The sequence below is a fragment of the Sturnus vulgaris genome, chromosome 1 (genome assembly GCF_052056855.1).
Source record: "Sturnus vulgaris isolate bStuVul1 chromosome 1, bStuVul1.hap1, whole genome shotgun sequence".
Lineage (NCBI taxonomy): Eukaryota > Metazoa > Chordata > Aves > Passeriformes > Sturnidae > Sturnus > Sturnus vulgaris.
Window position 1 is genome coordinate 925328 of NC_142243.1, and position 24691 is coordinate 950018.

General features: G+C 53.0%; 1 protein-coding gene across 2 annotated transcripts in view; it reads right to left on the reverse strand.

The window, feature by feature from the left end:
- Positions 1-5423: 5423 nt before the first annotated feature.
- The window catches only part of SMARCC1 (SWI/SNF related BAF chromatin remodeling complex subunit C1), a 60705-nt gene continuing 41437 nt past the window's right edge, over positions 5424-24691 (reverse strand). Inside the window, exons 23-28 of one of the 2 annotated variants that reach the window (XM_014890427.2) lie at positions 24085-24199; positions 22972-23126; positions 18746-18880; positions 14676-14934; positions 8432-8569; positions 5424-6989 (exon numbers count right to left, since the gene is read on the reverse strand). In XM_014890427.2, the coding sequence (XP_014745913.2) occupies positions 6907-6989; positions 8432-8569; positions 14676-14934; positions 18746-18880; positions 22972-23126; positions 24085-24199 (885 nt within the window). In that variant the 3' untranslated portion in view covers positions 5424-6906. Of the gene's footprint in view, positions 8570-14675; positions 14935-18745; positions 18881-22971; positions 23127-24084; positions 24200-24691 lie in introns of both variants that reach the window. The other variant, XM_088173463.1, reaches the window with a different exon arrangement.

Below are 24691 nucleotides of genomic sequence, written 5' to 3' on the forward strand. Positions count from 1 at the left end.
CTCCCCCCAGCAGCCGCGGCTCCTGGCCGGGCTGTGCGCTGGGAACAAGCCCCGCTCTGTCCCTCTCAAAGGGGGATTGAAGGGGCTGCACCTGCTTAGTATTCCCCAGGCTTCCGGCCCTGGATGCGTTTCCAAGGGGACCGGCCGAGGGGCCGCCAGCATGGATGGGGGGACACGGCTGTGACAGCTGGGAAAGGGGTGGGGAGGGGCATGGGGGTCCCAGGGGCTGAGGGGTCCCAGGGGCTGGGGGAAGCAGGGTGGGATCTGGGATTGGGGCTGGGGCTGGAATGGAGCTGGATGGGATTGGGAATGGGGCTGGGGTTGGGATGGAGCCTGGGCATGGCAGCAGCCCATGGAACCTTCCAGCACCCACTGGAACTGTAACTCCTGGGGGCAGGAAGCTGGAGGGGCTGGCAGAGATCCCCAGGAGCAGGCCTGGAGCCACCCAGGGTCACATCTTGGACACCTCCATGGCTGGAGGCTCTGCCAGCCTTGGGCCGGGCCAGGCAGTGTCCTGGAGCTCCTCCTCTCCAGTGGGTTGTGTGGCCAGTGTCCCATGACAGCCCCGGGCCACCTCACCCATGGGTGCTCCCCATCCTGAGGGATCCCCTCCCACCCTCACCGGTGTCTCCTCAGGGTATGGACATCCCCATTCCCACACCCCGGGACCCCCGGGGGCAAAGCAGGGCCGAGCCTTAAGGCCCCAATTCCACCACTGTGCCCAAATCCAGGAGCAGCCGAGCCCAGCGCGGGGTCAGATCCCACCACATCCCTACAAACCTGCCTTGGATTGGGCTTCAGCAGCAGCAGAGGGCGGGGTGAGGGACGCCAGGACTGACAGGATGGACACACAGACAGGATGGACACACAGACAGGACGGACACACAGACAGGTGGACAGCGATGGCTCTTCGGTCTCAAAGGAGAAATCCAGCACCAATTCCCTCACCTGGGAAGAAGCAGCTGCTGCTGCCAAGTCTGAGTTTTCCTGGGGGAGTTACTCAGAATATTAAAGATGATTTGAAAGCCTGGGAATTGCAGCCACCTTTTGGGGCCTTTCCAGAGCAAATCCGTGAGCTCTGTCCATCCGTGCCGTGACCTGGGGAGGGATCTCACCCCAAACCCTTCCCTGCCCAGGTCAGCACTGGCAGTGGATCCTGCCCTACCTTGGGATCCCCAAAAACCCAAGGGAGGGGCTTTGCTGCCCCAGTCCGGCTTCATGGGCAGCCCCACACCAGCCCCTTCCTCCTCCCGTGGGCACCTGGCTGCAGGTGCCAGGACTGGGTCAGGATCCCATGGGGATGGACAGACAGACGAAGAGGGAGAGGCACAAGCTGGGCTGGGATCACCTTCCCAGCTCCCTGCCACCAGCTGAGCACCTGGAATCCTCAATCTTCTGTTCCTCCCATCACCTTTCCCTGCCCCTTTCCCTCCCCTCAGCCAGGTACTGGAGCGGCTAAAAATCACCTTTTACCCGCATTTCTTTCATTAACAACTATTGGAAAAGTGCAAAGAAAATGAAGAATTGAAACAAAGGGCCAGGACTGAGGTTGGTGTTTCCTGCTCCCCTCGGTGAATCCTTCCCTGCTTCACAACATCCTGGATGTTGAGCCTGAGCCCGGCTCAGCCAGGCGGGGTTTTAGGGGCAGCTTCGTCCTTGATTGGGGCTGGCACCACCCGGCCTGGCTCCGAGGTGACGAATCCCGATGCGACACCGATCCCTGGAGGAGCCGCCGCCGCATCGACCTTCAGCCTCCCCCGTTCAACATCCATCCCACCCCTTTGTGCAGGGAACAGATTCCACTCCCCGGAGCAGGCACCGAACCGCTCCCGACACCCGGCGGATCCAAAAACCACCGTCATTCAAAGTGCTCGAGCCGCGTTTGGGATTGCAGGAGCAGTTTGGGGAAGGATGCTGGAGGCACAAAACCACAGATCCACAACCTCTGTGTGTCCTGTGGCGCTGGAGCCGGGATCTTCCAAAAAATAAACCAAAAAACCCCTTCCTGACCTGCACATGGGCTGGTGCATTTGGGTCTGCAGAGGCAGAGCTGGTCCAGGCAGGGGCAGAGTCCCGGAGTCCGAGCAGCCTCTGCCCCTGGCTCGGGCTCTCCCGGCCATCCCCGAGCCACATTCCCCTGCGGCTGCAGAGCGAAAAGGTGAGAGAGGTTTAATAATCACCTGCCACAGCTCTGAGCTGCAAAGAGAACCCTGAGAAAGCGAGGCTGAGCTTTGGGGAGAGAAGCCAGTGGGGAGCTGCATCCCAGGGATGGAGCCCTGCATGCCAAAGATGGAGCTCTGCATGCCAGGGATGGAGCTCTGCATCCCAGGGATGGAGCCATGCATGCCAAGGATGGAGCCCTGCATCCCAGGGATGGAGCCCTGCATGCCAAAGATGGAGCTCTGCATGCCAGGGATGGAGCTCTGCATGCCAGGGATGGAGCCATGCATGCCAAGGATGGAGCTCTGCATCCCAGGGATGGAGCCCTGCATCCAAGGACCCATCCCAGGTGCCAGCTGTGCCCAGCACCTTTGGTGTCTGTGAACGAGCACGGTGTGCACAGGTGACAAATAAAGCTGTCCCTGAGCGGGGACAGTGTCCCAGCACTGCTCCCACACTTTCCTCCTTCCCGCCTGGAGGAGCCGGGTTAGTTCTTGTGATTTTGCCAAGAGGGCACTAAAGGCCCTTCAGAAAAGCTTTTCACCTCCAAGGCTTTGCTTTCATTTCTGCCGGGAATGTGGGTGAGTCAGGGCGGCTCTTTCACAGTCAGGACGAGGAGTGAAGACACAGCTTCACCCCCTGAAAGGAAGGAAAAGGGGAAGGGCTGAGCTGAGCCTGGAGCGGTGAACACGAACCTTGTTCCTCTGACAGAGGTTTAACCACCCCAGGGCTCCGGCAGCTGCAGGAGGAAACCCGAAATGGGAGCAGCAGAGAGAACCAGACCTGCAGGGCACCAAAATCCACCTGGAGCATCCTCTGAGGGCAGCACCCAGATCCAGAGCAGTGGCACCACAACATCCCGGTCCTGGCACTGAGGAGGAACAAAGGGATTCCATGGAATGGATCCGGGGGGGCTGGAGGCTCCCCAGCAGCAGCTGGAGCACAGCTCAGCCAGGAGATGTCCCTCAGGTCCCTGATCCTGCACCTGGAAGTGGCTCCAGGGCTTTGTGGGGTCAGAGCTGGGTGGGCAACCTCGGTCCTGGCACATGGGGACCACCAGCTCCATGCCAGGGCTGGAATTCTGGGATGGCTGGAAGGCTGCTGGCTTCGATGGACACCAGGTTGTTTTTATCACACCGCAACTTAAAAAGACAGAAAATGAGAGATTTGGGGAAAAAAAACTCCCAGTAATCAGCCCTCAGTTTCCCGTTGCAGCCTCCAGGTGAGATCCAAGGGCTGCTGGAAGGGTCCCTGTGCTGTGACCCCGGTCCTGGGGTTCTGTGACAGGGGAAATTCCCAGCACAGGCAGGAGGGAGGGAGCTGCTGCAGACAAAGGGGGACAGTGTTCCTGGAGAGCCAGGCCCTGGCACAGCCCTTGGCAGGTCACCCAGAGCTGCCTTCAGCCTTGTCTGGGACACGTCTCTTCCTCCGGGATTTGGGGGGATTATCCGGGGGGTGGGCAGCGGGGTCAGCCTTGAATTCCATCCTGTAAAACCTGGAGCGAGAAAAGGAGCTGCCAGCCTTCCAAACAGCGTGAGGAAGGCACAGGGACGGAACAGCAGCGAGGGGACAACACAAACTCACACACCTCAAACTCTCCACGAGCTCCAGGGTGCATTTTGGGCTTTAAATAGGCCAGAAAAACACGAAAATGCAGCTTTTCAGGCAGCCGGGGTGGAGCTGGTACCCGAGGCAGGACACAGAAGGGTTGGGGTGTTCATGGGGTGCACAGAGGCTGTGCCAGCTCCTGTTCCTGCTCCGTGCTGAGGAAAATCCTGTGGATCACCTCTCCCATCTCCAGCAGGATCCGATTACTCGGATCAAGATGCAAACCCCTCCCAGCTGTACAGGGAATTGTCTGGAGCAGGCAGAAGGATTCACCCTGAGCAATTCTCTTTATCCTAAGGACATCTTGGATTGGAATGACCCCAAGAGCGATTTTGGAGCAGACACAGCGAGGTCAGAGCCGTGTCCTAACCCTGCCTGCCCCAGGGAACTGAGAACAGCAAAGAATTCACTCCCTGCTCCAGCCCCCAGCCCAGCTGAGAGGATCCAGACACCCAGAGCAGCATCAGAACCCCAGAATGGTTTGGGTTGGATTGGAGGGACCTCAAAGCCCATCCAGTGCCACCCCTGCCATGGCAGGGACACCTCCCACTGTCCCAGGCTGCTCCCAGCCCTGTCCAACCTTGGACACTGCCAGGGATCCAGGGACAGCCATAGCTGCTCTGGGAATTCCATCCCAGCCAGGAATTCCATCCCAATATCCCATCCATCCCTGTGTCCTGTCCCTCCAGGCCTTGTCCCCAGTCCCTCTCCAGCTCTCCTGGAGCCCCTTCAGGCCCTGCCAGGGGCTCTGAGCTCTCCCTGGATCCCTCTCCTCTCCAGGGGAACATTCCCAGCTCTCCCAGCCTGGCTCCAGCCCTGCAGCAGCTCCAGGTCCTTGTGCTGTTGGATCCAGGGCAGTTCTGCAGGTGGGGTCTCACCTGAGCAGGGCAGAGGTGCAGAATCCCCCATTTCCTGCTGCCCATGCTGGGGATCAGCCCGGGGCACAGGGGGGTCTCTGGCCACTCCCTCACCCATCAGCATTCCCAAAACTGGGATCCCAAAGCCCATCCATTCTTCTCTCCCTCACTCCAGCTCTGCCCAGCCCAGCCTTGGCAGCTGCTGCGGCCACAAAGATTTGAAATCAGTGAAGAGAAAACTTCCAAAACTGCCATTCCTGATTTACCATTCTGTGCATCCCTCTGGAAAATGATTCAGGATGAGAGGAGAAATCGCTGGCTGTGCTGCAGGGAGGAGCTCACCATGCCAAGGGCCAAGCCTTGCTGGAATGCAGAGATCCAGCAGCTCCTTCCCTTTCCTGTGCAGGAGCAGCTCCAAGGATCACACAGAGCAGAGCCCAGCCCTGCAGAGCCCCAGCCTATCCAAGGAGGAATTCCCAGCTGGGAATGTGCCTTTCATGGCGTGTCCTGGACCTGAGGACACAGCTCCATGCCTGGGCTTTTCCATCCTGGACATTCTGGGATGCCCAGGCAGAGCTGCCACCTCAGAGACAAAGACTCTCACCAGGCAGAGCAGAGGAAATGCTTGGAATAGAATCCAGACTGGATTCTGCTTTCAGCTCCATGTCTGCCCCAAGCTCAGGTTTTGTGTTTGCTGCTCTGGAGTTCACATCCAGCCCCAGAACAGCCTCGGATCAGTGACAATTCCCAGCTATTCCCCCACACAAAGGCAAAGCAGACTTCACAAACTCCACAGGCTTTGTACAAAAAACGCTTTTTTTTGCTTTTATTTCACAAAATTGGGTGGCTGCTGCAGGAATCAAACCGGCCCTATACAGAGATCAGGTGAAAAAGTGGGCACAGGGATTATTTATACAGAAACAAAACAGAGCCCAGGATCCAGGTCCTCGGCAGGATCAGCACTAGGACAGTAAAAAATAGTCTCCACCTGGATCCTGGGATCACTCACGCTAAAAACAACCTGAGGTTACTCTAAACTGGACTAAGGGCTGCACCAGAAACCCCACACTCACCCCAAAGACCCTGGAGGGGAAGGAAGCCTTGGGAAGGGCAATGGGAAGGCCCTGGCTGCTCTCTGTGGCACCGTGGAGTCGTGATGGAAGACCTGGCAAATCCTTAATGTTTACATGGTGGAAGTGGTTCTGGAGGTTCCAGAGTTTTTGGGAGCCTCTCTCCAGCCCAACCTCAACTCCCAGCTGGACAAAAGGCACCCCTGAAATCAGGGAGCAGCATCCAGAGCCTCAAACGCTCCTGGGCCGGGATGAGGGCACAGAACCCGAACCAGAAAAGGACTTTTTGCAGGACTTTTCCCCAAGTTTTGGCAGCCTGGAGGTGAGCAGCAGCAGCTCTGGGATGCTGCCAGGGGTCCCTGCTGCAGCTGTTCCCTTCCCCACCCCTGCAGCTGCACTGGGGGGTGACAGGAGCTGTCCCAGCCCCGGTTGTCCAGAGGTAGTTCTGGCATTCCCATCCCAGCCATCCCAACCCAATCCCAAATTCTAGCACTTCTTCGCTACCTACTTTAATTTTTTTTTTTTGTTTTGTTTTGTTTTCTTCGTTTTAAAAAGTACAAAGTATATGCTCCAAAAAGAGGGACTAAAAACAGGGGCTTATTCCTCAGTTGGCTACTGCACCGAACTACTCAGGGAAGGTCCAACTACCACCTCCAAAGGCAAAGGGAAGGTAAAAACTGGAGCAAGAAAACTCCTACCCTTGAGTGGTTTTATTGGGATTGAGTCCCTCCCATGGATCAATGGATATTTCCTGTAATAAGTTAGAGGCAGCTCTGGGAATGCCCAGGGCTGCCGGGCCTGTGCCTCCAGCTCTGCCCCAGGCTCTGGTTTGGCCTCTCCTCTCGGTGCTTTGCTGTGCCCAGACACCCCAGAACAGGGAATAACCCCAGAGCAGGCACAGCCGACAGCTCAGCTCAGCCCTAAAACCTGCACCAGCCCAGCCCTGGCGGGACGAGGCCGAGCTCAAAGCAGCAAGAGGAAGGAAACCAGCGTGGGGCTGTGCACGGTGGGCAGGCCAGGGGGACAAGGACATCCCAGCAGCACGGGGGAGGCTCTGCTGGCACATCCCCACGTGCAGCTCTGCCACCGTGTGTCACACCACAGGGCTGCCACACGAGGGGACACCTCCCCAGGGGACAGGAGGGAACTGAGGAATTCTCTTTTGGTCACCACTAGGTTGCTGTGGAAGCTCCTTCCTCCTTCCTCGGTGCTTAGGGAGCGGCTGAGGCCGGGGGGGCTCCGGCTGGGGGTGGGGTCACTCCTTCTGCAGGCGGTGCCTGCGCCGGGCCAGGATCTGCAGGGACACAAAGGGACAGTGAGGGACACCAGGAGGGACACAACACCCGAGCCCGAGTGTCTCCAGCCCATGGCAGTCTGGCTGAGGGCACCACAGCAGCTCCTGAGGCTCTGCTGCACCTTGATTTTGCTTTTCCAGCACCCAGCACTGCACGGACTCGGTGCAAGAAGAGCAAATTCCCGGATTTTTATGGACAAGATGCCAGGGATGCAGCTCAGCAGCTGGCAATCCACGCCAAGGAACTTGCAGAGCTGCACTTGGCACCTCTCACCTCCCAACTCCAGCCCAATTTACAGCTCTCTTCTGCTTGAAGCAGATGGAGCAATAGGTTTGATAGAAACAGAGGCTGCTGTCTCTGAAGGATGCAGGTTAAAGCAGAGAATGCAGGGATGCAGTGAGCAGGAGAGGAGGGGTACAAAGGGCCAGCCTCGTGCCCAGGGAGGAGATACTAATGGAACATGACTGACTTGTTCAGCAGGGGAGGAAAAAAGGAGAAAGTAAGAGAGCAAACAGGAATACAACCTGACACCAGACATCCCCAGTGGTAAAGGCTCAGGAAAAAGGGTGGAACTCTAAGAGAGGCTGGGGGAGCAGAGGAGCAGGAGCCATGCCCAAACAGAAATAGCACAGGCAGAATTCTCCTGCTGGGGCTGGGAACACCCGTGAGTCAGAGCTCACAGCAGCTCCTGCTGCTCAAGCCAAAATCAAAAGGGCTTTTCCCAATTATTTTTTGGGAGAGGTACTACAAGTGATGACAATTCCTGCTCGTCTGGTGAGAACCACACAGAGCATTTTGGGGGTGAAGATTCCTGAGCAGCAGCTGGGCCAGGCTGTAATTAATTAATAATGGCAAATTTATTGAGGAATTCCTGATGGAGAATCCTCAGCCATTCCTCCCTGTGCCAGCTTGTCTTCTGCCTTCTGGGCTTGGCCACACTCTCACACTCATTCAAGCAACTCCCACACCATGGCTCCTGATCCAGCTGCTTTTTTGGCTGCCATAAATCAACTTCATTTTTAGAGGTGTAGATTTTATACTGGGAATGTTCCTTACATGGTTTATCTTCTCCTTCTTCCTAATCAGGACTTCCTTGCTCCAATTCAGGGTGCCAACTCCTCAGCAAGGAATTATTGAACTGGATCCTACCCTGGCCTCTGCTATTTATGAATTAGAGTGAATCCCTGACTAAGTCAGGAGAGGCTTTTCATCATCACCACCAAGCCTCTGTATCATTAAAAATAAAATAAAGGATGCTATAAATAAAATAAAGGACAGTGGGATGTGTTGGGATGCCCAGAGGGCTGAGGAGCACTTAAAGCTTCCAGCACATCCCTGGCAGCACTCTGGGGCTGGCAGTGTGCACAGCCCCTGCCATTCCTGCAGGAACAGGGAATTTCCAGCCCCAGGAGCCCCAGCAGTGTCCCAGAGCTGTACTCACACATCCCGTTGGGGGCTGCCAGGGGCACCCGTGGTCCCAGCAGGTTCCCGGCCATGGGGGCCATCCCGGGGGGGGCTGGCATCATCCGGCCTGCCATGGGCTGCCCTGGCATCAGGGGGCCAGGCCCTGGCATCTGACCTGCAGGGCAAGGACAGAGAGCAGCGTGAGCCCAGGGCAGGCCCGGGCAGGGCAGGGCTGGGCTCTGTGAGTGCCCCAGCACGGCCCGGGGGCACAAGGGAACAGTGGGAGTGAAGGGCAGCGGTGGCACTGAAACCACAGCACTGAAACCACAGCACTGAAACCACAGCACTGAAACCACAGCCCATGGAACACAAGAGCTGGGAAACAAAGGGAACAACGAGGAGCAGCCATGAAACCTCCTGGATAAATTCCATGGGAAAACTGGAATCATAAAGTGAAAACTGGGCTGCACAGGAATTCCTGCTGGGAGGGAGGACTCCAAGGCTCTTCCTCCATGGGAGACCCCCCTGCTCCAGCTCCAGCTCCCAGCCCTGGGCACCTCCAGCTGTAAAACCTCATTTGAGGCATTGTTTGAAAAACCCAATTCCATTCCATTTCGTTCACTACACTTCCATGGAGGGACAGTATTTTAATGAGACAGGGATGGAAACAGCTCCTTCCCCCAGCCCCAGGCAAGGGGGAAGGACCTAAGAGCCAAAGGGGCTCCAGGAGAGCTGGAGAGGGATTGGGGACAAGGGATGGAGGGACAGCACACAGGGAATGGCTCCCACTGCCAGAGGAATGGGATATTGGGAAACATCATCCAGTTCCAACCTCCCAAAGACTCAGAGGCTTTGTAGCAGAAGGGGAAGATATTCACAGTCTCATTCACTGGCAAAATTAAGGTTGATCAGGGAATAAAAATACAAAAACTGGAAGAATACAGCTGTGTTAGAGAGGCCCAGAAAAGGTGGGAACTGAGCAATTCCCAGCCTGGGAGCTGCCACCTGACTGGAGCCTCAGTAATTTGGCCATCCCTGAACACCACAGGCCTACGAGATTCTCTCTCACTAACGAAGTGATTAATATTAAATATTAAAATCCCTCTTCTGAAACATCCGAAGCTGAATCAGACTTTACTCCACACTGAGTGGCTTCATGTGAAACTCCAGCACTGGGCAGGAATTCCTTCAGGAAAGGCTGTCAAACCTGCAGGGATATGAAGACTCAAGGATGTTTTACATGCAAATCAACCCCAGCTGAGCTAAAATCACCACTAATAGAGCCTAAATCTACTTCATAAAATGTCTTTTCTTCATAAATGCAAAGTGTCCCCCATCCCTGGCAGTGTCCCAGGCCAGGCTGGACAGGGCTGGGAGCAGCCTGGGACAGTGGGAGGTGTCCCTGCCATGGCAGGGCTGGCACTGGAGGATTCTTCCAACCCAAATCAACCCCAAATCTCCCAGCAGTGCTCACTGGAAGCTCTCTCCCTCCTGGACCATGGAGCATCCTGAGGTTTAAGCCCAAGCAGCACTGCTGAAGTTGCCCATCAGCTGAGCAGCTCCTCTGTGTGGGGGTTTGGCTGCCCATTTATTTCCCTTCCTGACATGGGATGCAACATTTTTATCTCAAAATTAGCTTCGGGAGCTGGCAGAGGAACAAGCCCATCCCATCCCAGCTCCAAAACACCTAAGCCCTGAACCCATCCCCAGTGGGATTAACCAGGGGAAATCCCAGCTGCCACCATGGCAAACCAAAGCCCTGCTTCTACAGAGATTTTTTTTTTTTTTTTCCCAACAGAAAGCGCTCCAAGACAGCGGCTCGAGCAGAAAATGTGGAAGTGTGACCTACATAGGGGGGAGAGCTTAGGAACAGCAGCTGGGGGAAGAGATCCAGCCCAAAGGTTCAACACAGGGAGACTGAACTGCCTGAAAAGCCCTCACACAGAGGGGCTGGGCAGCCTCACCTTCCCCTGCTGCCAGTGCAGCTTCCCATTCTGGGGAAACGGGGCAGCAATTGCCTTTAGAGGCTCTCCAAGGTATTTATTTATCTCCATTAAAAAGCCTCTCCCTCTATTAAATCAGCCCTTGAGGAGCACTGGGCTGATAAGCAGCCAGAGAGGTTTTGTTTTGATGCACGAGGCTTGGAGCTGATCCAAATCCTCCAGCCTGAGCAGGGAGAAGCTGTGGGCACAGCCAGGGCTGCTGCAGGAGTGATTTTGGGTGGATTTTGGAGGTGGGGATGAGCCTGGCTCACACCCTGCTCTCCTGCTGCTGGAACACTCCTTAGCCAGCCCTGACAGGGCCAGGGCAGAGAGCAGCTCCAGGGAATGCCTGCTGCCATCCCAAGGGGTGCTCCTTCCACTGGGAATGGCTCTCACAGGGACCCTGGAAGGGACCCTAGAGCTCATCTCATTCCAGGGATATTCCAACAGCAAATCCATCCTTCCCTCCTCCCTCCTGCTGCCCCCACAGCCAAGCACTGTGAATAATTAACCACAATAAACTCATTTAGCCAAGTGTCTCGGGGAGGGAGAGGCAGAATTTCCACTTCACTGGCATCCAGCATCCCTGGGTCCAGCATCCCTGGGTCCAGCATCCCTGCCCCTCCCTCCCACTGCTGGGGCTGGACACCTCCAGTGCCCTTCCCTGCCTCCTGGGAAGCATGAGGGATGCACTGGGAATTTCTCCAGGATGCACTGGGAATTTCTCCAGGATGCACTGGGAATTTCTCCAGGGGAAGCTGCTGCTGTTCCCCTCCCAGAGGAAAGGATCCTGCACCCAAGAGCCCAGGAGGGAAGGGCAGCACAGTGTGGTCACTCCAGAGGAGCTGCTGGCCTGGCTCACCTGGAGTTACTGTTTGATTCTAGGAATTTTGTAATAAATGAAATATTTACTCCTTTTACTCACTATTCCAGCCCCAAACACCTCTTGCCTGGGGCAGGTTTTCAAACAGCCAAACTGCACCAGAGAGAGCCCAACGTGGTGTCAGTGCTCCTGTGTCAGTGACCACCCTGAGAGCTCCAATCCCAAATTTCACCCTGGGTACAGCACAAATAATGAAATGCTCAGCAGCTGAAAAACCCCAAGCCCAAAATGCCTGACACCAAGGCTCTTTTTTTTTTTTGAGTATTTCAACCATTGACAGAAAATGAGGTAAAATATCTGAGGGAAAAGGTTATTAAAGCTGCTCATCCAGCTGTGGTGGGAAGTGCATCCTGCCCTCATTCCATTTCTGCCTTAGGTCAGAAATGATTTACCAGGTGAAAATCTCACCTAAAGGAAGAGTTCATAATGACAGCTACTAATTCCCAGCTCTGTCTCTTCCTCCAAGAATTTCCACAAGTTTCTCCTATTCCACACCCTGAGTATCACCAGATTCAGGAATTCTCATCCCTCTGATCACCAGCCCAGAGCTGGAAGAGAAATCCATGAAGTGCCCAAAGTGGCACCATGAGAACAAACTGGGGATTTAATTTCCTGTTACAACAACAAGGTGCAGCTTTTCATAGTGAAATTGGAATCCAACTTTGTTTTCCTGTTTTGAAAGTTTTCATTCCAGGGCAAAGGGGAGAACAAAATAAGCTCAGGGAAAATGAATTCTCTGGTCAGCAGAGGCAGACATGGCCATGCCCAGGAGAAGTGGGTGACCCTTGGCTGCAGATGTTCTCCATGACCACATCCAGACTGACATCTGAGCTAAAACCCCTATTTCTGGGAAAAGCCTCACTTTTAGCTTTTAGTGAAGAGCTTGACTTTGCTGCTTCAGCCCCTGAGCCCAGACAAGCTGTGAGCAGCAATTTCTCCTCCTCTCCAAATGCCCCCTCAGATCCTTTCCTCCCTTTGCTTCCCCCATCCCTTCACTCTCAGCAGTCACTCCAAGGTTCTGTTCACGCTCTGCTGGGCCCAGGGTGACACTCTGAGCTGCCATCGAGGCCAGCACCTGTGTGAAAGCACCAAGGGAAGGTGTGGGGTGGGCCCTGGGCAGCTGAGCAGGAGCTGTGCAGGCATTCCCAGCCCAGCTGCCCCACGGTGCTCCTGGGCCACTCTCAGACCTTTGGGGTTTCTTCTCCCCATCCCTGGCAGTGTCCAAGGCCAGGCTGGATGGGGCTTGGAACAATCTGGGATACTGAACGTGGCACTGGGTGATTTTCAGTCCAACCCAAACCATTCCAGGACTCTGTGATCTCCTCACACTCACCAGATTTTGGGATCTCCACCAAGGCTGCAGGAGCTCCACTGAGGGAACTCACACGTGTGGGGCCAACCTGGGTTCACCACGTTGCCCTTTTCCCTCCCTGCTCTCAAGTTATTCTAACTCTACTGTGCAGCCAAAGAGCTTTGGTACCCATGGGCTTCCCAAGAAACCTCTGAAGAATTCAGGGCAATGAGCCTCCTCTGCTTCCCTGGGCTGTGCCTGGAGACACACAGGCCTTTGCTCCAAACTCTGAGCAAGTCAAATTCTTCCCCTTAGAAAAGCATCAAAGCAGAGAACTGTGAGAGGAGGTGACAGATCCTGGTCCTGGTGTATGGAATGAGACAGCTCCAGGTGCTGCCACAGGAGCCAGGAGGGCTGAGCCTCACCCAGGGCAGGTGCTGCTGGAAAACTCAATCTACTGAGCAGCTTTACTCCAGCCTGAAAGGGAGATGTTGTGGCTCATTACCAGCCCAACCTTCCCTGTCCCTGCTCCAGGAATGCAGAGCCTGGATGGCTGTGAGAGCACTCAGGGGTTACCAGTGAGCAGACACAGCAATGCTTTCATCTCCTTTCATCTGTGCAAGGCAGAGCTGTGTATGGATGTGCCAGGATTCCCTGCTTTCCTCTCTTCTCATTTCCCAGATTTCCAGGTTATTCCTTCACAGCCACATGAGCAGCCCTGAGGTGTCCACACCCCACAGCAGAGCCCAGCACTGAGCCAGGATGTTAAATCTGAGTCTACAACTAGACCATGTTTTATCACACTCCCAATCCAATTCCAACAAACACCAAACCAGCTCCCAAACAGGGATTTTTGTCCACAGTAAACCCAGGAACCCCCTGAGCCTCAGCACACACCTCTTCCCTTCCTGCCCACTCAGCAGTGCTCTGCAGCTGCTCAGGGAACCCACTCTGGTTACCCTGCACACCCAGCTGGATTAGACATTCCCCATTTTCCTGGTCACCTGTAAATCCTGCTGTTTTCCTGTGCCCCTCTGCTCCTTCCCAAACCAAACACTTTTTGTCTCAAGAGGAACCCTCAAGTTCCTGCAGCTCCTTGTTGCCATGTTCTATTTGGATTATGACAGCCAAACTTGCCAGCTTCTTCAGCAGCTGCCTATGAAAAATCTTCCCAAATATTTTTGGCCAATAAGTGGTCAGGTCTTCTTCTGGAGCGTGTTTTGATCAAGCTCCTCCTTGGCTGTATCCAGTCCTATGTGCCAGACACTGTTATTTGATTTTAAATTACCATTTTAACAAGCTTTAGCAAGTAAAAGCTGCCAATTCACATCATCACCTGGCCACCCCACCCTGTGCAATCAGGAGTACCCAGCCCTGGGCAGGACAGGTCCCCTGCCAGCAGGAGAGGCTGCACTGGAGACTTCCAGGGGACCCCTCTGACCAACAGGGTCCTGACCCTCCCCTGGATCAAGCACATCCAGGCAGGACACAGGAACCTCTCACAGTCAGCTCTCCTGCCAAAGGAAGTTCCTGAAGGAGTTTCCTGCCTCTGCTGCTTGTCCCAGTCCCTTCCCTGGATTTCTCTACGTGGTTTGGTGTGCCATGAACTGCAGAATTTGAGGAGTGATTGTTTTTGAAGGAGCATCCACTCAGATCACCGAGTATAAAACAAGTCTAAGGAAATACAAATAACCTAAAAACATCTGGAAGTGCTTGGGGCAGCCTCATATTCCACTTTACTTTAGAATTTGACTGTTCCAGGCAGGGGAGTCCCAGCCTTGCTCTGGGGCTGATGAGGCTCCCAGGGAAAAAAGTGTTTTCCTGTGGCTGGAAGGAATTTCTCCTGTTGGTGCCCACTGCCCCTGGCACTGCTGGGGGGAGCCTGGCCCTCCCTCATTCCTGATTTTTGGGGTTCCCACCCTCCACCCACACATCAGGAATGAATGGGGTGGAAGCTCCACAATGAAGCTGCAGGACAAGCAAAGCTCATCCTTGCAGCAAACCGTGTGTGACAGTGGCACCATTACAAACCAGTAACCCAGAGCAGCCTCCCCTGGCAGCTCCTCCCACTCTGGGCTCACTCCTCAGGGGTCCAGGGCAGGAATTCCCTGCTCCCAGCTCTTACCTGGCTGAGGTGGGTGAGGAGGTGGCATCTGGTGGTGCATCATGGGGTAGGGTGGGGGCTGCTGGTGGGGCAGCAGCCCTGGGTGTGCTGGTGCCCCCAGGGGGTTCATGCCAGGCCCACTGGGGTGCTGGTGGGGCTGCTGGGGGTTCTGGCTGTGCTGCTGCTCCATTTGCTGGCGAGCCCTGAGCTCGGCGTATTTGAGCTGCTCCATGTGGAAGTTCTGCCTCTCTGTCAGCAGCTGCTGCCTCTGCTGCTCCAGCTGTGCCACAACAGACAGAAAGCAGAGTTAGGAATGATGCATTTCAAACACCAGTCAGTGGGCTGGGCTGGGAGTGATGCCTTGGCTTTTAGCTTTTATATTTTTCAGAATCTCTGCTGCTTAGTGTGTAACTGAAACTTCATGGTAGATGTGAGTAAATTCTCTTCACAGGATGCTTGCACAAAACAATTCCTTTCTAGCTAGAGAATCACAGACAACTGGTACCCAAAAAGCAGAAACAACAGCGAGGGAGAGGGAGCAAGCCAGGGGGCTGAGACTTCATAACCTGGGGCTGTGGTTGGACAATTTTATAAGTTCTGGTTCACCTACACGTTGGGGTCAAGTGTCAAACCCGTGACCAAGATCCATCCTGGATTTGATTTGGGTGTAGCCTCATCCAGGCTCTTGCACTGCCCGAAGTGTATCCTTTCAATAAATACCTATTTTGTTCCTTTCAATAAATACGAATTTTATTCCTTTTGCTCTGCCTACTCTCTGCTCCAGCTCAGCCTTTCCAGGTAGCAGCAGAAGCCTCTCATCCCAACCAAACCCAAACTGAACTGCTGTCCTGTGGGTGTCTGCAGCAGCTCCTGGGAAAGGCTCCTGAGCTTTTTCCAGCTGGAACACACGAACTCACCTTGTTCTGTCCCAAAACCTCTCAGCAGCACAGCTCGTCACCCACTGAGCTCTGCACTGAACCCAGCCCTAGCACAGCTCTGGGAGAAACTGGTTTTTGTTTTTTTTTCTCCTTTCTGCATGTTGCAATGAGGCAGAGCAGGAGTTTTCTAGGTAAGCCTGGAGCAGAAGGGGTGTGCAGCTGCAGGAGCTCAGGGATCACAGGCTGGATCCTTCCCCATCGTTTGAGTGCAGGAATTGGATGGCACAGCAGCCAGACACCAGTGATTTACACTATTAAGGGCTTTATGTAAAAAACCTCATGTCATTTAGGCCAATTAACATCAAAAGGCTACTTTGATTAATTATGAAGTCATGTAGAGAGAGTGAGACTCAGTCTGGGGAAGGTGCCCCTGCCCTGGGTGGAACTGGATGATCCAGAAGATCCTTCCAACCCAAACCAGGCTGAGATTCCATGAAAAGACAAAAAAGCTACAGAAAGCATTGGGCATTTGTATGATGGATCAGTGCTGTGGTGAAGGAAGTGATATTTGACTGATTTCAGGAATATTGACACATTGCCACGTTATTACTCGTGGACATCCGGGCCTGGGGGCTGCGTGACCGCTTTACAAATAACGAACGAGTGTTGGGAGGTGAACTCCATCACGGAGCTGAAAAGCAGGTTGCCAAGGAGACTCTCACCTAGCACGAGTTCTCCAAAAATCCCAAAGCTGCCTCAGTAGTCGGTGCTGGCAGCCTGGCTGCTGACAAGGCAGGGATGGGGATGGGGATGGGGAGGGAGCTCCACAGAGCGGGCATTGAGCAGCCCCAGATGGGCTGAGCTGATGAATTAAACATTGTGCTGCTGGGGGGGAGTGCCTGCTGCAGGGCCCACAATGGCATCATTCACGCTGCCCTGGCTCTTTTCTGCTCTGATCCGCCCAGGGAAGCTCCCCATAAATCCAGCCCAGGGGGAAATGGGGCGTGTGGGGAAACATTGCCGAGGTGGCAGACAGCTGCGAGGGGAATTCCTGCAAATGACCCCAAACAAAGGCTCGGGCAACACCGGTTTTATTCCTCTGAGACCCCTCTGCGGCCCTGCTTTGCTCTCTTTGTGACACCCCGTCCTGCTAGGGTTTAAAAGAGTCTTTACAAGGATGCTCAAACAGCAGCCAGTGCTTGAAAATTCGTATTTGAGTAAGGAAAATCAGGGGAAACTTCCCTTCTACACAATCCCTGTGCTTGGGATGAGGAAAGACAGTTGGACAGAGGGAAAACGGGCACAAAAATCGAAGTTCTAACACCTGTTTCTGTGCTGCTGTGGAAGTGCTGCACCAGGAGGGGCAATAAAAGCACTTAAATGTTCACACAGAGTGTGCCACAGCTTCACCTCCAGCACAGAGCTTCCTGTCAGGAGGAATTCCTGCACGGAAAGGATGCTCAGGAATTGGGAATGCCCATCCCTGGAGGGGTCCCAGCAATTCCTGGCTGTGACACTGAGTGCCCTGGGCTGGGGACGAGGTGGGGATTGGGCACAGCTGGGACCCCGTGATCCTGGAGGGCTTTTCCAACCTCAGGAATTCAGGGATTCCTCCCTGAACAGAACCAGCAAAGCTTCAGGTGCCATCAGAAATTCTGGGTCAGCAAAGCTCCACCAAAGCTGCCTGGTTTCCCACACTCAGCACTGGCATCAAACACAAATAAATGTGTTTTGCCTGCAATGTAACACCCTCCAGTCTGCAGCACTGATTGCTGTCAACACTCCCAGTCCCTGCTCCTTCCCTGCAAGGAAAAGCCAGGGCAGCAGGAACGACAGGCACAGTGTGCAGTGGCAGCAAGGAGGTTTTTCTGCTTTAATTATTCCACTAAATATCCACAATGACAGGTGAAAAGACCGAATTTAAGCACCAGGAAGCCAAGGGGAAAATCTGTATGCACATTTTTAAAAAGGGAAATGTCATATGCCTCAAAAGGGAGAAAAAAAAACCCCTCCCTGTCACTAATGGAATATATCCCCCAAAGAAAGAATCTGCAGGGAACCTTTCCAAAAGAGTTGGGTCCATTTCCTGAGCTGCCAATCAAGCACAGACTGCAACGGTGCAGGACGTGGAGCAATCCAGAAATTCCTGCTGACATCCTGCTCCAACACAAGTCCACATCTTGTCAGACTCCATCAGTGTGATTAGGGGGAATTTTGGATTGGAAAGGAAAATTCTCCATGGAGAGGGTGGCCAGGCTCCCCAGGGATGTGGCCACAGCAGAGCTCAGGGAATGCCTGCATGGTGCTCCTGGCCACATGGTTTAGTGTTAGGAGCTGTGAGGAGCAGGAGCTGGACCTGATGCCCCTTCCAGCCTGAGACAGGATCCCATCAATGCCAAATGGGGGTGAAATTCCATTCAATTCACACAGAAGGGCAAATGTGGAAATCCCTGGAATTATGAGTCAACATAAACCAGGTTCAATCTTCAACCACCCATAGCAACTGTCTACTCACAACAGAAAAAGGAAATTAAAAACTGGCCATTCTGATAAAAATGAGATTTTGAGTCATCTTTCAAGCAGCTGGAGAGGAAGCACTTCTCCAAAGCCTGTGGCACTACACGTGACAACTCCTGGTAATTCCTGAGGAATCCAGGCCCAGACAGTTCCTCCCCGTGTCCTGACCTCACTCCTCCCTTCCCCTCTCCTGAAGCTGCTGCTGCCTTCCCACCACCACCACCACCAGGTGAGGCTGTCACCCCTGAGCACTGCCAGGGCTCTCCCAAAGGCTGCTCAGAGTGTCCCCAAAAGCCTGACCTGTGTCCCTGTCCCACCCTGCACTGGGGGCAGGGCAAAGGCAGCCAGGGCTGGTGCCCTTCCCTAGGGAAGGACGGGTTCCCCCCTTTCCCTGTCCCCAGGAAAAAGCTGCTGTGAGATCAGACACAATCCATGTGAACACAAAGGCTCAATCCCACCTTCCTGCTTGGGGTCAGGATGGGGAAGCAAACCCAGGATACCCCCAGTGTGCTGCTATGGAACACAGAAAACACTGGGGGAGGAGGAAAGGGCTCCAATGCCACTGGGGGAAGGAGCTCTGGGTTCCAGGTGAAGGACAAGGACACAGAGGAGAGGAGAGGAGAGGAGCTGCTGGTTTCCCAGATGTTGGCACACACATCTGTGCAGTGAGAGACTGAAGCCCAAATTCCCACTTACAGCCTCTTTCTCCCTGTCCATGATGGTCTCCAGCTCCTCAAAGTGGCGAAGTTTGATCTCCAGCTTCTTCATCTGAGTCTCCACCAGGAGGGCCACCAGGGACTTGATCTTCCTCTCCTCCACGGCTGCCAGGTGCTGGGGATGAAACACAGGGGCTGTGCTGTGACACGGCACAACAGGGGGCTTGGAGGGAGGGAATCCCCCAGCTCCAGCCATCCTATTCCACCTCTGGACACAAACCAGGGAATCACATTCTGATACATAAGGAACTAGAGGCCCTTGGAGGATTATTAAGTTTTAATCAAATAAATAAATGTGAAGGTTTAATACAAGAGGATGCTCAGAGCTCTTCCTCAGAGCCTTCCCAGCACTGGGAGCACTTCCAGTGGGAATGCAAACGAGGGAGAAGGGTCTGTTCAGTGGAGTCAGCTGAGGGTCACCCAAAAAGCTCCCAGCAGGACACACAGAGGGAGCTGTGACCCAGAATGACCCCAAACCAGGGAGATGGCACTGCCATGTCTTCATTAAAACAGATTTTTCACAAGCAGAAGGCAAATGGATTCTTTATAAAGATTAACTCCATCCCATTTATATACACACATAAATAACACCAGAGATCTGTGTATTTATATTTGATACATGAGCCAGCCATGGAAGTGTTTCACACCCCCAGAGTGTGACAAGTGTGGCCATGATGCCTTTCCTCATTTTTGTTAAAATCCTGCTGCTCAGGAGGAGAACAGCCCGAGAATGAACCCCCCATGCCCTGCCTGGGGGGCTCTGCACTCACTGAGTGTCCACCCTGTCCCAGCCCCCCTGACACATCCAGGGGGCAGGAAGGAAAGGTGAGGGGAAGAAGGGAAAAAAGGAAAAGCTGGAGCTCCTCCAGCTCCAGCTGCAAACAGACCCCTACTGAGGGAGCTGGGCCCCAAACTGGCCCAGAACTGGGAGGAAAGCAGCATTAAAAACCTCCCTGGAAGCCTGAATATAATCAGAATTTCTCAGAGCCATGTGATACTGTGCCATTTGACAATGTTCACCTCCCTGGCCCAGCAGCAGTGCAGGAGGGCTCAGTAAAGGTGGGTAAATGCACTCCTGACTCTCTAAAGTGGATTTCAAACCAGGTCTGAGAGAAGCAGGGGGATCCCCAGCTCATCCAGCACCACATCCCTGTGAAATTCCAGCAGCTGTTCCAAAACTACCAAAGTGCTGCACACAAAATAATGAAACAAAACTGACAGAACAGGAAATTTCATGTCAAACAACACTGCTTAGTGAAATGAACTCGTTGGTGTGAAAATTGAGAGTGAAGGAATCACTTGGTGACACAGTCTTCTAGCAAACATTGCACCCTGTTTCACATGTGCAATTTTAATCATGAAATGGGATGAACACCTAATCAAAGCACATGACTAGGTCTCAAAACACACCTTGGAAAGGAAATGATCCCTGAAGGTTTTCCTAGAGAGACTCAAAGAGGCTGTTCCTCAGCCTGGCATTACCCAGGGCTTTCTGTGGGCAAAGGACAAATCCCTACAGCTGCAGCTGAGGAAAATCAGAACACAAATTCAGTGGTAATTTGAAATGCCTGATAAATCCAGCACTGCACCAGCCTCGAGTCATAAATGAGCAAGTGATCCTAAAGGGCTTTTCCAACCTAAATGATTCTATAAAAAAGATTCATGAAATCCATGAATGGTTTGGGTTGGGAGGGACCTTAAAAAACACCCAGTGCCAGCCCTGCCATGGCAGGGACACCTCCCACTGTCCCAATGTCCAACCTGGCCTGGGACACTGCCAGGGATCCAGGGGCAGCCACAGCTGCTCTGGGAATTCCATCCCAGCCAGGAATTCCCAATTCCCAATATCCCATCCAGCCCTGTGTGCTGTCCCTCCAGGCCTTGTCCCCTGTCCCTCTCCAGCTCTCCCCATTGCATCACTGGGATCAGCAGCCTCTAGGAATGATCTGTCCAGTCCCAGCACCTCCCAACAGGAATTCAGGGAGCTCAGTGTCTGGCAGGAGGTCAAACTGGGACCAGAACAGTCCTGGAAGGGGAAGTGATGGATCAAGAGCAGCAATTCTGCAGCTCAGTCCAACAGGAGCAGAGCAGGAGGAGCACAGACCAGGATCCATCAGGAATACTTTGGCACAGAAAGGAAAAACCAGCTCACATTGAGAGGAAAATGAGCAGAAGGTACTTAAATTCTAATGCTGTTTGTTCAGAAACCAGAACCTGTAAAAACACATTTAAATTGTTGGTCTGTATGAAATAGAGTCTCACCCTGAACATTCATGTTCACCATTTCTCAAACAGCACAACTCAACTGCTGGAAGCCACTGATCCCAAAAGGAAAAAAAACCAAAGAAAAAACCAATCCCAAATAAACAAAAGCCCAATTTCTATCACTTGTCTTTAACTCCTGTCTTTCCTCAGAATCCAACTGCAATGATATAAAATCCTAGAGAAAAGAGCTTTTCACATGACCAGACCTAGAGTTGATGATGAAGAGTTTAATTACTCCCTCAGACAAGACACAGACCACCCAAAGCTCTAATATTGTCTGGCTTTTTAAGTGAGTGGGAAGAGAAATCCCTGTTGAACCTGAATTTTACTCTGAAGTGTCAACCTCCTAATTACCCTGCATTACTCTCTGCAATGGAGAGCTGAAGCTCTTGCAGAACATTATTATTGCCATAATGAACAGGGCCATCAGGCAGGTCCCTGCACCTCGGGGTCTGCAGAGGAAGGGGAGCAGCAGCTCATCCTCATGTGGAGACAGTGGCTGCCACAAAACACAGATTAAATCTCCCATCTCCTCACACAGACACAGCTTTGTCCAAGCTGCCTCAGGATATCTGTGAGTCTGATGAACTGAGAGTCACCCTCAGGTTCAAAGTCTGGACTCTGCACTTCACCAAAATGCTGAACCTCAGCTTTGCCTGCAATTTGGGATTGTAATGGGCAAGGAGTTGTCTGCCATGTGGGATTTCACAGCCTGCTTGGAAAGGTAAGAACTAAAATCTCCTCCTTCAAAAGGAGGGACTGCACAGGACATCACCCACCACCCTCACTCTGGGGGAAAAAGTCAAGAGTTGAAGAGTCAAAGATCAGAGTGGAAAAGTTAACAGAACACACATATTCTATCCATGGAAATCCATCAGCAATAACCACCACCCATGCCTTGCTTCTGCTTTCTAGAAAGCAGGTGGACATGGAATGTGGCACTGAATCAAAAAAAACCCCAAATTAAACCTTAAATCCAGAGAAAACTGTAAAGAGAAAACAGATTTGATAAAGATACTCTAAAAGCAATGAAAGCAGTGTGGCTCCTGCAAGAAGGAAAGGCAAGACAACGTGCAATTAGTAATTACAGGGTGAAGAAAAGCTGATTCAACACAGCTCATTAGAGACCACACACACACAGGAGCTGAAGGGGAGACACCAAGGGGCTTTGAACACAACTGTGACCAAACCTGCAAACCACGAGGGTGTGTGTGCCAGCTGCAGTCCAGGACACCCCCACAGCCCTCTGGGTTTGCTCCACACCGGGGTCTGAGGGCAGCAGAAGGGCCCAGGGAAGGGTTTGTGCCCCCCAGCAGACAAAAGCCTTGCCAAGAAGTCCCACACACTTTGGGGCTATTCCTTAGGGATGCTCACCCAAGGAACTGCTTAATTAGCACTGTTAATGATCCCACTGGGGCTGAGGCAGCAGAAATGGAGGCAGCTCCTGGCAGGACCAAGGAGCACTCCAGGCACAGCCCTGCTGGACAAGGCCATGCCCAGAGACATCATGGGGTGTGTTTGAATACAAGTGTGTCAGGTCATGGTGGAAAACTCACAGTTTAAGGTTTTAGAATACAGCAACATATAGAAAGCAAAATTCAGGTTTTAAGGCAAAGGCTAGTCCTCCTTCTTCACCTTCTTCTTCATGGGTTTGGGTGATATTGTGTAATTAGGTTAAAAAATTCTGCATTGCAGGCCACAGATGGTTGGTTATTGAGTTAAAAGTAAAAATAATTTAAGTAGCATTTCGTAATTGAACAGTTTACCCTTAAAAGGCCTTGTAGAGAAATAGAACTCCATTTTTAATATTTTAGCTTGAAGTGCTGTAAAACTGTAATATAAACTAATAAACATCTAAATCCAAACAAAAAATACTGTCTCACTCATTTAATCCCAAGCCTAGAAAATAAAAATGAACCACAACATTGGGCCAGCACCAACCTTGGCCTTGGTGGCAGCAGAGGCCAGGGCAGCAGCTGCAGCTGTGGCCACATTTCCTTCTGAGATCTCGTGCTCCACTTTCTTCTTGCCAGCCTCAGCCTCTTTGTCCTTGCTGCCATCCACGTTCTCCTTGTTCTCCTCTGCCTCCTTTTCCTCTGCAAGACATTCCCAGCCCATTACACACATTCCCAGCACGGGAGAGCACAGCACTAATTAGGCACTAATTAACTCACCCTCAGCTCCAGCACTGCTCCCCATCCAAATGCTGACAGGGGAACCCCACTTGGAGAGGATCTGATCCAACAAATGGGGCAACTTGAAATGCTTTTCATTCCCATCCTCTCCATTCAGCACCTGCCATCAACTCCCCCTCATCATTTCCAAATCAGCTCCAGCAAATCCAAATGCTCCTTATTCTACTCATGCTAAAACCTCAATCTAAGTTGCAGGAAGAAAGCAATATATCCATTGCCATCCCTGCAGTGCCAAGGCCAGGCTGGACAGGGCTGGGAGCAGCCTGGGACAGTGGAGGTGTCCCTGCCATGGCAGGGGTGGCACTGGCTGATCCTCACAGTCCCTTCCAACCCAAACCATTCCACGATTTGATGAGGCACAGGGGAAATGTCAAAAAGAGTAAGGTTTTATGAAGATGCTGTTACTCCTCAGTCTGTCAAAATCCAGGCTTGGCATCACTTCCCAGGGAAACTGAGCTGAAACAGGAACTTCCAAGGGGAGAAGTGAGCAGAGAATCCCAGGCTGGTTTGGGTTGGAAGGGACCTCAAAGCCCATCCAGTGCCCCTCCTGCCATGGCAGGGACACCTCCCACTGTCCCAGGCTGCTCCAACCCCAATGTCCAACCTTAAACACCTCCAGCAGTTCCACTCTGCCTCCCAAAGGATCAAATATTGTGGAATATGGACACTCCCCCACTCCCATGAGCCACAGGCACTTGGGGGCTGCAATTCCTTCCCCATCCCCACAGCTCAGGAGGGATTTGGTGCCTGAGCTCTGCAGTGCAATCTGAAGATGAAGCAGCCCCAGGTGCCAGGGAACACTCCCAGCCGGGTCTGGGGCAGCAGCTGGAACAGCTGGAACAGCTGGAGCAGCTCTTACCTGTCTTGGGCTCTGCTGTCCCCTCCCCCTCTGGCTCCTTCTCCACGCTCCGCTCGTTTTCCCCCTCTGGGACCTTCTCTCCTTCCTCAGCCTCACTCTCGGCTTTGTTCTCCACCTGAAGGGGATGGGAGTGGGTGGGCAAAGGCAGGGACAGAAGACATCCATGGTAACTTTGGTCATGGCCTTCCAATGAGTTCAGTAGCACAATGGAAGGGATTACATTTTCAATTGCCTGCTTCAGACATATTTAACAAACCCAAAATGTGAATAAAAGTGAATGCTGACCTGGACCAAGGCCAGTGGCCCAGTGATCTGGGTTACTCTGGATACACAAACACCTCAGCTAAGATCACAGAACCATGGGATGTCTGGGAATATGCAGATTTCCAAGCCCTGAGTGAGTCTTCCCCACTGATCTCTTCCCAAATGTCCCTGTTTATCAGGGAGGCAGAACTACCTGAAAACACAGTGGGAAACAACCCCAAGGCTGCACTGATCAGCCCCAGGCTGCTCTGAACTCCAAGAAATGTCTCCTCTTGCTGCAGACTCCAGAAAAAAACACCCCTATTTATTCACTATTTAATTCCTGCTACATTCCTGATTCATA